We start from the raw sequence: 12397 nt of genomic DNA, 5'->3' as shown, positions 1-12397 counted from the left end.
ATTAAAAATTTATTGTTTTATAAATGAATAAAAACAAAAATATTTTCTCACACTTTTATATTCACTTGATATCAATTGTATATATAACAAAATTAAAAATTAATTTTACAATAAAAAAATTTTTATTATAAATTGTCTAACAATAATCATGTAAAGGTTTACCCTAAAATTTATTAAAATTATATAAAAATTGTTAAAATTTTAATTAAAAATAAATATAAGGAATTGCAAATTATTCACAGAAAAAATAAAATATGATAAAAAATTAATGTCATTATTTTTTTAGACTTTTTGGAAGACTGTTGTATTAAAAAAAAGGAAAATATTATAAAAATGTACATTTATTCACACCAAAAAAAAATTCTATTTAGTAAAATTTGAATATAATTAGTTAAGTCAATGTGAAAATGTTTTTTTTAAAAAAAGCCTATAACAAAAAAGCTTGTAATTGGAAGAATTTAAGACATGAATTAAAAATTATTATTTAAAAGATAAATTTTTTTATTTCATACTTACCTTAAAATATTTAAACTTCAGTGATGGAATACCTTAGCAGACCATAATAATTTAAATAATCCAATAAAAAATCTTTTATTAATAATTAAGTTATATATAAAATGGCTAATATGCCAAAACAAATAAAATTATAAATATCAAATTACCATTTTTAAAAAAGTTACATTTAATTTGAAAAAAATCATAATAAAAAATAGTCATACCCTTTGGTAAATTGGTTATTAAGTTATTTTATAAAAAACTTGTAAATTAATTTATTTTTTTTAAAAGCAGTTTTTATTTACCACTCCTAGACATTCATTATATTTGATTTTGAAATTATTGGAAAATTATTTACACCAAAAGAAATGTTAATTTTTATATAAATAACTAATGGACATATAAAAATTACAATAGAATTTCAAGCATCTTTTGACAAAAATAAAAAGAATATATTTTTAAGATTGACACTTGTATTTTTAAATTATTAAGATAAAAATATATAAAAAAAAAAATATTAAAAGTTTGAAGGAGGATGGAAAAATATATTTAAGTAGATTGAAACCATTTAAAAATTTTTCATATAAAGTGTACTTTTTGTTGTTCTCATTTTTGATGATGACGTTGATATTTTGTTATTAAAATCAACTAAATTTTGATTCTTTTTTTTATTTTAATTTATATAGTTATTTGATGAATTAAAAAAAAAATTTATCAAATTAGAAGGAAAGATTATATACTATAACTGAAAGATTATTTTAAGAAGAAAATATAACCTTTCCGTTTATTAATAATTACAAAATTAAAAAAATAATAATCAGGTGTTTTAATAAAAAATACTTTCTTTTAATATAAATATGAAATAAATATATTTAATATCACATTTTAAAACTCTTAAAATTTATATAAACCTAATTTATCATGTTCTATCTGAAATATTAAACAAACAAATGTCAATATTTGATGTCGTAAATATACGTCAATTAATAAAAAGATAATCAAGAAAAGATGAAAGCTATTTTTAATTAAAATATTAAATCAAGTGTTGGCTCTTTTTTTTTATATTTATATATTATATTAGTTAACTTATAATATATTCTCGTTAAATTTTATGTTTGAAATATTTAAGTTTTTTTTTCTTCTTAGTTATGCACTTGAATAATTCTCATTATATAATAAAACAATATATTTTATAAAAAAATTTTTAGTGTTATTTAAAAAAAATTGTTATTAAAAAAAAAGTTATATGATTCTATTTCTTAAAATTTTAATTGGTTTATAAATTATTATTTCTTAAAATGTTGCCACAATAATTATAGAAAAAGCATTAAAATAAAAGGTAATGACATAAAATATATCAAAAATATTTTAAAATTTTGATAAACGTTTATCATTTTTATAGTTTATTACACGTACCAAGTACAAGATAAAATCTGTCTTACTTAACATATCATTGGATATACTAAATTGATGAGTTTTCAGGAAAGATTAAGAATACATCAATGATGCGTTATTATTTAGATATCAAATTAGTTTAAAAGATATTTGATATAAAATTTTAGTTTACTCACGAATGATTGAGTGTGATCAAAATTGTGATAGTGTAATGATGATAAATTATTTATTAAATATATTATATTTTTAACAATATCATACAATTATATATATTTATGACGTTTATTTATCTTTTTTTTTTTAATTAATATTGTATTTTTTTAAAATTTTATTTATAAATATATATAAAAAATTTATTTATAAAAAAAAATTTTTTTTTTAACTTTAAAATTAAAATTTTGTAATTACAAAATTTGTTATATATATATATTTCTTTGTTTACAATAAGTAAAAACAAAATCAGTAATTTTTATTATTTTATTATTTATGTTAAAATTTATATAGTTTGTTAAATAATAGTAATAAAAAGTAACTTCATTCTAAATCTTTAGACAACCTGCTAACTTAACTATAACAAATAAACCTATGTAACTCAACTTTATTGTTATCAATAAAATTAGTTAAACTATAGAAATGATAATTTTTTCTTTCCGTTTACTGATCTTTTACGACATAATATACAAAATGATATAGCATTTTTTTTTTATTTAAATTGTGTAATGATATTAATTTTATTTTTAATTATTTTTATAAACTTTCTTATGCTAAAATATTACCACATTATTGAATAATCATTTTTTCTTTTGTCTTAAAAATTAACTATTTATTATCTTTAAAATTTTATTTCTAATTAATATATTTTTAACATAATAAAAATAGTTTAATAGATTATTGCCATAAACTTTTATAGGTTTTATAAATGTGTTGAGAAAACAAATTAGTTTTTTAAAAGGTTTTGTTTATTTAATTACTATTATCAATAAAAAAATTCACTATTTTATTTTATAGTAATTAAGTAGGCAATTTGATTTAAGTTTAATTTAAATGGAAACATTTACCGATTCAAAAGCTGTTACATAAAACACATATTTTTCATGGTGAATGGGTATATCTTTTGAATTGTTAATTTTCATTTTTATTTGAAGTAAAGTATATGTCATAAATTCTATATGAATGTTCTGGTAACTTATTCTTGATATAGTTTCTTTTATTATTATTTTCAATCTTGTCAAGTGTAAGTAAAAAGTAAATTCTGCGATTATTATTATCCTACTTTGTTATTTTTTTTTGCCTGTTTGCAACTTTAAAAAAATAATTGAAATAAAGTATTATGATGTGATATTGCATTTGTTATATATATATATATGTGTCTTTTAAAGTTTTATAAACCAAGAAATATTTCTTTTTTGAGTAAGATTTTAAGTATTATAATCCCTATTTCAATCAAAAAGTTTAATATTATTTACATGTTTTTTTTTTTTTAATATATAAATACCCTAGTACAATTTATAATCTTATAAAATTTAATATAAATAAATATTATTTTTGGCAAATATTATAAATGTAATTGAGGGATTTTAATATCACGAACCTTCATAAGATTTTTATTTTCAATTACACCCAAATATGTTCTCAAAATTTAACTATAAATGACAAGTTGCCTTATTACCCTTCAAATATCATATTATTCAAACATTTTCTTTTGACGTATTCCTTTTTTCAAGCAATTATATGGGTGTTTTTAAAAATTAATATGTAAATTCATTATGTACTTTTCATTAGTCTTTAAAATATATTTCTTTGTAATATAGCTTTATAATTTTTATTTTTTTATAAATATTTAATTCCTCTATTTTTAATGGGATAAAACTTTTTTGATAAAAATTATTTTATTAGGGACAATTAAATTGAGTTTTTATCACAATGATATATATTAGTGAAAACGATATAATTCTAATATTTATTTTATATGTTAATTGTCAATTTTTATTGTTTTCAAAAATTATTTTCTTAATTTCAGGCTAATATTTAACAACTAAAATATTATATTGCAATACAAAATTAAAAAAAAAAAACCTATAACTTTGCTTACAATATGATAATAGTGTATATGCAGAAAAAAAAATTATGATTATTCGAAAATTTTATTGCTTCGGAAATTTGTATCTTATATTTTTAGTTATATTAATTTGGATTAAGGTTTGTTTTTTAATTTAAAATTTTTTTAATAAAAATGAATTTATTCAAGTATAAAATATTTTAATTTTAAAAAAAGTTTAATTGTGAGAATTTTTTTTTTATTACTTTTAAGAAATGTCTTTATATTTAGACTTCAAAAAATTTGTTATGTCATATATATATAACCATAATATATTAAATATTTAAAAAAAAGAAGATTATTATAAATATTAAATTGAAAAATTATAATATAATAAATATTAAATTTTTTTTAGAATTCAAAATCACATTTTACATCAACACAACCTCTTATTTATCTATCTGATGGTTCACCTATATTAGGGCAAACATTATTAGCTCCAAATGGAAAGATAGTTACACAATTTTTAGGAGTGCCTTTTGCTGAACCACCAATAGGAAATTTAAGATTTAGAAAACCATTACCTAAAAAACCATGGAGACATGTTTTAAATGCAACAACACCCCCAAATGCATGTGTCCAATCATTAGATACCTATTTTGGTGATTTTTTTGGTGCAGATTCATGGAATTGTCATGGTCCTTTATCTGAAGATTGTTTATATCTTAATATATATATACCAAATGAAATTGATTCAACCAAAAAGTTAGCTGTACTGATATGGATATATGGTGGTGGATTTTGGAGTGGTTGTTCAAGTCTAGATGTATATGATGGAAAAATATTTGCTACTGAGGAAAATGTTATTATTGTTACATTAAATTATAGAGTTACAGTTTTTGGTTTTCTTTATATGGGAAGAGAAGAAGCACCAGGAAATATGGGATTATGGGATCAATTAATGGCAATGAAATGGGTACATAAACATATAGAGGTATTTGGTGGTGATCCAGAAACAGTAACAATATTTGGTGAATCAGCTGGTGCTGCTTCTGTTTCAATGCATATGCTTAGTGAAAAATCAACACCATATTTTAAAAGAGCCATACTTCAGTCCGGAAGTGCCACAGCTCCATGGGCATTAGAAAATAGAAAAGTTGCATTACATAGAGTACTTGTAGTATATGAACATATGAAATGTGGTAATATTTCAAGAAATTTAGATGAAGTAAATATGGATAAAGTATTAGATTGCTTTATGAAAGCAAGTGCCAAAAAAATTCTTGATTCGGAATGGTCACCAGTAATGGAATTTGCTGATTTTCCCTGGGTACCTGTTATTGATGGTGATTTTTTGGTTGAACAAGCCTCAACATCATTAAAAGAAGGGCGTTTTAAAAAAACAGATTTATTAGTTGGTTCCAATCAAGATGAAGCAATATATTTTATTGTCTATCAATTAGGAGATATTTTTCCTCCTGAAGAATTTTTTGTAAAAAAAGAATTTATAAAAAATAGAGAAAATTGGATTAGGAGTATTCATAATTTATTACCAAGACAATTTTTAAAAAATTCATTAGCTATGTCAGCTATAATACATGAGTATGAACCAAATTCTTTACCTGTTAAACCTCAGTCATGGGTTGATTCATTAGATAAAATGCTTGGAGATTTTCAATTTACTTGTAATGTTAATGAATTTGCCTTAGCTCATGCCATACATGGTGGACAGACATATTATTATATGTTTTCTCATCGAGCCTCAGAACAAACATGGCCAGAATGGATGGGTGTTTTACATGGTTATGAAATAAATTTTATTTTTGGTGAACCTTATAATACTGATAAATATAGTTATACTAAAGAGGAACAAGAATTAGCAAGTAGATTTATGAGATATTGGGCAAATTTTGCAAGAACAGGGTAAGTTAATTATATTTATAATAAAAAATTTATTGATATTTTTTTAGTAATCCTAATAAAAATCCAGATGGTACATTTACTGCAGATAATTGGCCAAAATATACTCAACATACGATGGAATATATGAATTTAACAATTGAATCAGCATACGCAAATGGTGCCAAACTTATTGGAACTGGACCTCGTCGAAAAGAATGCTCATTCTGGAAAGCAGTTCTTCCCAATTTGATAACAGCAACAAATGATGTAGGAGAATCAGTTATACATTGGAGAAATTTAATGTCTAAATGGGAGAATGAATATATCGTAGATTGGCAATTTCACTTTGAGCAATATAAGAAATATCAATCCTATAGACATTCCGATGCCAATGGTTATTGTGATCTCTAATATGTAAAAATACTTTTAAACATCAAAATTAAAATATTTTGGCATTTTTGTGGTATTTTGACAAATAATAATAAGAAATTCAAGATTAATGCAAAAAAGATAAAATGATAAAAATATTTGATATAAGAAAAAAATATATACTATTAAATAATTTCTAATAGCATAATAATAATATTATTGTACATAGACATTTATTTAACATAAAATAAACAATCATTCTACGTTAAATCAAATCAAAAAAAAAAAAATAAAATATAACACTATTTAAAAAGAAATATATTTAAAATTATTTGATTAGATGTTATATAAAATTGATAAATATATTTGTTAATGTATTTACAAATTAATATATTATATTTATTTATTAAAACATTTGTTTTTATATTCTTGTTAAATAATCATTTTATGATCTTAAATAATATACTAACAACAAAATTTACATTACCAACATTTAAAAGAAATTTTTTATTTATTATAGTCAATAAAAATTAACAAGTGGTGCCACTTTTCTTTATATTTAAATATTTTATTGTTGAAATTCATTTAAAAGTTTATATGCCATCAGTATTTTTGATTTAAAAATTTATTGAAACTTTATTGCAACGTGTCTTAATTATTATTATACACAATTATATCTTTATCAGTTATTTGTTAAACTATGTGAATGTTTTAAAGTGAATATGAAAAGAGAGTATGTTTATCTATTTTGTTTAATGATTCACCTCTTGATTTCAGTCAAAAAGAATGTTGTTAAGAGTTTTTTTTTATTTTTAAAATGAAAGCATTTATCACCATTTATTTTTTCCATGTCCAAAACTTTGGAATAATATACTTTCGTTTGTTTACGACCATGTTGAAAGGTTTTTAATACTTTAATCAGTAATTTTGTAGTGTTTATCAAGAATTTGTATGAATATATGTTATACTTCATATTTTATAGATAAAATATATATTAAATCATTATTAAAATATTTTAGATTTAAAAATTACATAATATAATTTATAGTTACATACTTTTTTTATATGATATAGTTTGCCATCATGGCTACTAATATGTCTGATATTTTAAAAAATGAATATCAAATTAATTCTACCAATGGTTGGTCATCAATTTATTCATTTTGTCAGTTTAATGAAACTTCTACCAGTGTATGGTTCCGGTATTTTGCTGATTATAAAACAAATACAATAAATCCATGTGTTGAATTTAGTAGTATTATGTTTGAACATGTCATTTTTTTATATTTTATAGTACTTAATTTTTTTAAAATGGTTTGTTATTATAATCATATTTAATTTAGTTTTATTTTTTTTAATCAGACTTTTTCACCAAGAATACCAACAAATTCTATTTACATTACAACATTGGTCAAATTAATTACTACATCATGTTCATGTGTCTTTTTAATCATATCTTTGTTTATCCCTTTGGTAACAACTGCATATGAATTACCAACTATACTTATTATTGAATATTTTTTGATATCAATAATATGGCTTATTTACTCTCTATTCTGGTATTGTAATATTTTTTATGAACATTGGCATAAAAATAAATGTTTCAACATTTTGTATTCAATTGTATCAAAAGGTTTTTTAATTATTGGTATACAAAGAGGATTACTGTATTCTTTTACTGATCCTAGAAGTTACCTTTTACTTTTAGGTTTTCTTTTTCATATAATTAATTATGGAAATAATATATTAGAATGGTATTTAAGCAAGTAAGTTTAATAAAAATAAATTTATGAAAAAATTTTTAGAAGATGTTATAAATATATTGATCAAAGTAATGATTCATTTGAATATTTTGATCATATTGAAAGATTAGAAGAGTTGTTGTTTTAATGTTCATACTTTTTTTTTATCTTTTTTTTTATTTTATTTAAAAACTATTAATTTTGTCTTTGTATAAATAATTTTTTTTTAACATTAATTAATATCATTATTCTTAGAAATATTTATGTCCATGGTTTATTGCATGAAAATAATTTACTTTCAAATGTATTTCCATCAGCAACACCCACTTTAAGAACAGATGAAGAAGTTAACTTATTTTCAAGAATGTTTTACCTTTGGACAAATAATCTTGTATATAAAGGGTATAAACAACAATTGACAAATTTAAATCAACTTTATCATTTACCAAAATCATTATGTGTATCAGAGATTGAAAAAAAATTTTTTGAATCTGCTCCCTCAATTCACATAGATGGTTATAATTTTTCACTCTTTACAGCATTATTAAATTGTTTTGGAAAACAATATTTTTTCCTTGCCATTCCACGCCTAATTGCTGATATAGCATCTTTTTCTGGTCCAATATTTTTACATCTTTTGGTTACAGCTATTGAAGATTCTGATGAAGAGAAAGGTTGTATTGATACATTATATTATTCTTTTTTAATATTTACAAGTTCTTTAATATCTGTCTTCTGTAATCTTCATTACAATTTTTATTCTAATAAAATTGGATTAAAAGTTCGGACTGCTACAACTATAGCAGTGTATGAAAAACTTTTATCAGTCCCATATTTTTCATTTTTTAGTAAGAAAGACAATATTAATTCTAATTCTAATGAATCTGTGTCTGCCGGAAAGATATCAAATTTTATTTCAATTGACACAGAGAGAATAACAAATTTTGTCATCAGTTTTCATGCTTTTTGGTCTATGCCAATGCAATTAATTATAGCTTTGTACTTAATTTATAGAGAGGTTGGGATGGCATTTTTGTCGGTAGTTGTAATAAGCATAATTATGATTCCAGTAAATAAATATATAAGTACTAAAATTGGAGTATATTCAACAAAAATGATGGCAATGAAAGATATGAGAATGAAAGTAAGTTTATCAAAAAGATAGGAAAAAAAATTGCTACTTTTTTTTTATAGTTAATAACTGAAACAATTAGAGGAATAAGGCAAGTTAAATTATGCAATTGGGAAAGGCATTTTGAGGAAAAAATAAATGAAATAAGGCAGAAAGAATTAAAATATCTAGCATATCGTAAATATTTAGATGCTCTTTGTGTATATCTATGGGCTTCAGCTCCAGTTTTTATTACTGTAGCAATTTTTGGAACATATACTTTATGGATGGGGCAAATGTTGACATCAGCAAAAGTATTTACTTGTTTAGCATTAATTAATATGCTTATTGTTCCATTAAATGCTTTTCCATGGGTTTTAAATGGTGTGATTGAAAGTTTTGTTAGTCTTAAACGTTTAAATTCATTTTTTGATGTTAAAGATCTTGATTATTTATCAATTTATGATCCTGTTGAGGAAAAATTATTTGGCCAATCAGTTTTAGAATTAAATAATGTTTCATTTTGTTGGAATAATAATGATGAAAATATTGGTCCTATATATAAATCATTAAAATCTATAAATTTACAAATAGTTCCATCAGAAATTGTTGGTATTACGGGTCCTGTTGGTTGTGGTAAATCATCTTTATTATTAGGAATTCTTGGTGAACTTCAAATAATAAATGGTCATAATAATTCTATATGTATTAAACCATCACTTTTAGAAAATGGTATTGGTTATGTTGGTCAGGAATGTTGGTTAAAAAGAGGTACAATAAAAGAAAATGTATTATGTGGTACTAAGTATGATCCAAAATTTTATTCTTTTGTTATTTCATCAACAGCATTATCATATGACTTAACAATGATGCCTAAAGGTGATTCATATTTAATATCAGATGGTGGTTCAACACTTTCTGGGGGACAAAAAGCAAGATTAGCACTTGCTAGATCAGTATATCAAAATAATGATTTATATTTACTTGATGATCCATTTTCATCATTAGATAAAAAAGTAGCTAAACATATATGGAACAAATGTATTATAGAAATGTTAAAAAATAGGAATAAGGCTGTAATTATGGCAACACATAATATAGATTTTCTTAGTAAATGTGATAAAATAATTATACTAAATAAGAATGGTTCTATTAAAGCACAAGGGACACCTGATGAAGTTATGAATGAAATAAATGATATTAATGATTGGAAAAGTAGTAATGAAAGTATTAATGATATTGAGAAGGAGGATGAATTACTTGTTGGAGAAGGTATTATTGAAATAGATTTAAAAGATATTAATGAAGAAACTAAAGAAGTAGGTACTGTAAAAGCTTATGTTTTTAAATGTTATCTTAAATCAATTGGTTTATGGCTTTCATCTTTTATATTATTATCAATAATAGCAATGCAAGTAACAAAAAATGGTTCAGAAATGTGGTTAAGTAAATGGATTTCTAAACAAAATAATATTAATGGAACATTATCTGTTCATTATAGTGATCCAACATATCCTTTTGGTTCATTATTTAATACACCATTTTTATCTAGTGAAGAATTTGAAAAAACAAAATATTATTTTAAAATATATATTATTATTGCATTGTCAAATACAATGTTTACCTTGATACGTTCTTTTAGTTTTGCTAATGGTGCAATAGTTGCTACAAGAAGATTACATTCTAAATTACTTAGTATAGTATTTAATGCTAAAATGTCATGGTGGGATTCTACACCATATGGTATTGTATTAAATCGACTATGTTCTGATATATATACAGTTGATGATGCTTTACCATTTCAACTTAATATATTTTTAGCATCAACTTTTAATTTAATTGGATCAATGTTTTTAACATTATTTGCCTTACCATATATTTTACCTATTGTTTTAGTACTTTTTGTATTTTATTATTTAATTCAAAGATATTATCGTTATACAACATGTGAAGTAAAACGTTTCACTACAATGACATTATCACCTTTATTTTCACATATTAATGATACAATTAATGGAATTATAACAATAAAATCTCAAAGATTTGTCAAAAGATTTGTTAATGATTTAAAAGATAAATTAACTAATAATTTAAGAGCTCAATATAGTGCATTAGCGGCAACTCTTTGGTTATCAATAAGATTACAATTTATTGGTATAGTTATGATTTCTACTGTAGCATTTGGTGCTGTTATCCAAAAACATTTTGGAACAATTGGTGTTATCCAACAAAGTATGATTGGTTTAGCTATAACATATGCCTTAACATTAACAAATTTATTAAATGCAATTTTAAATTCATTTATTGATACAGAAAAAGAAATGGTTAGTGTTGAGAGAATAAATCAATTTATTAAAAATATTCCAATAGAAATTGATTCTAAAAATAATTTTATAAATAATGATATAGAAAACCAAACTATTGAGATAGAAAATAATATTGAAAGAAATTTAATTGAAAATAATAGTTCTCCTGTTAATGATTATTTTAATAATGGAGATATAATATTTCATAATGTTTTCTTATCTTATACAAATGACTTATCAACATCAGTACTTAAAAATATTAATTTTGGAATAAAAGAAGGTTCAAAGATAGCAATACTTGGAAGGACAGGTTCAGGAAAATCTTCTTTGTTTAATTTAATTCTTAGGGCATATGATATAACAAGTGGATATATTTCAATAGGATATCAAGATATATCATCAATTTCATTATCAACACTTAGAAGTAATATAGCAATTGTCACTCAACAACCTTTTATTTTTCATGGTACAGTATATGAAAATTTAAATATTTTTAATATAACAAATAATGAAAGTAGTACAAATATATTAAAAGAAAAAATAAAACAATTTTTTGTTAAATCATCATTAGAAAATATGTTAGAAGAGATGAATGGATTAGATGGGTATATTGAAGAAAATGGTTCAAATTTAAGTTATGGTCAAAAGCAAATATTAGCATGTATAAGAATATTACTTCTAAATCCAAAGGTAATTATATTAAAACAATTTTATTAAATTTTTAACAAATTTCTTTTTGAAAAACTATTTAAGGATAACTTATTTTATTTAACTTATAATATTATTTTTAGATAGTTCTTATTGATGAGGCTACTGCATATATGGATTTAGCATTACATAACAAAATGCTTTCTTTAATAAAAGAATTTTTACCAATAAGTACAGTTTTAATGATTGTTCATCATGATTTAAATCTTGAACAATTTGATGGATGTATTTATATGGCTAATGGTGAAATAAAAGAATTAAGAAATTTATCTAAAGAAAGTGAAAAAGATGTATTTATTACTTTTTAGTATAAAAAAAAATAAATAAGATT

The 12397-nt window shown here is 21.8% G+C and overlaps 2 protein-coding genes across 2 annotated transcripts; both read left to right on the top strand.

Moving 5' to 3' along the window:
- Positions 1-4017: 4017 nt before the first annotated feature.
- On the top strand, positions 4018-6241 carry SRAE_1000154400 (Acetylcholinesterase; the record flags this gene model as incomplete). Its single annotated transcript, XM_024648513.1, has 3 exons — positions 4018-4089; positions 4344-5851; positions 5899-6241. The coding sequence occupies 3 exons, from the start codon at positions 4018-4020 to the stop codon at positions 6239-6241; spliced, it is 1923 nt and encodes a 640-aa protein (XP_024502483.1).
- Positions 6242-7282: 1041 nt separating this feature from the next.
- Positions 7283-12374, top strand: SRAE_1000154300 (Multidrug resistance-associated protein 7; the record flags this gene model as incomplete). Its single annotated transcript, XM_024648512.1, has 5 exons — positions 7283-7513; positions 7562-7965; positions 8197-9085; positions 9136-12048; positions 12150-12374. The coding sequence occupies 5 exons, from the start codon at positions 7283-7285 to the stop codon at positions 12372-12374; spliced, it is 4662 nt and encodes a 1553-aa protein (XP_024502482.1).
- Positions 12375-12397: the final 23 nt, after the last annotated feature.

This window comes from Strongyloides ratti (assembly GCF_001040885.1).
Source record: "Strongyloides ratti genome assembly S_ratti_ED321, chromosome : 1".
NCBI lineage: Eukaryota > Metazoa > Nematoda > Chromadorea > Rhabditida > Strongyloididae > Strongyloides > Strongyloides ratti.
This window is presented reverse-complemented; position numbering and strand designations above follow the sequence as displayed.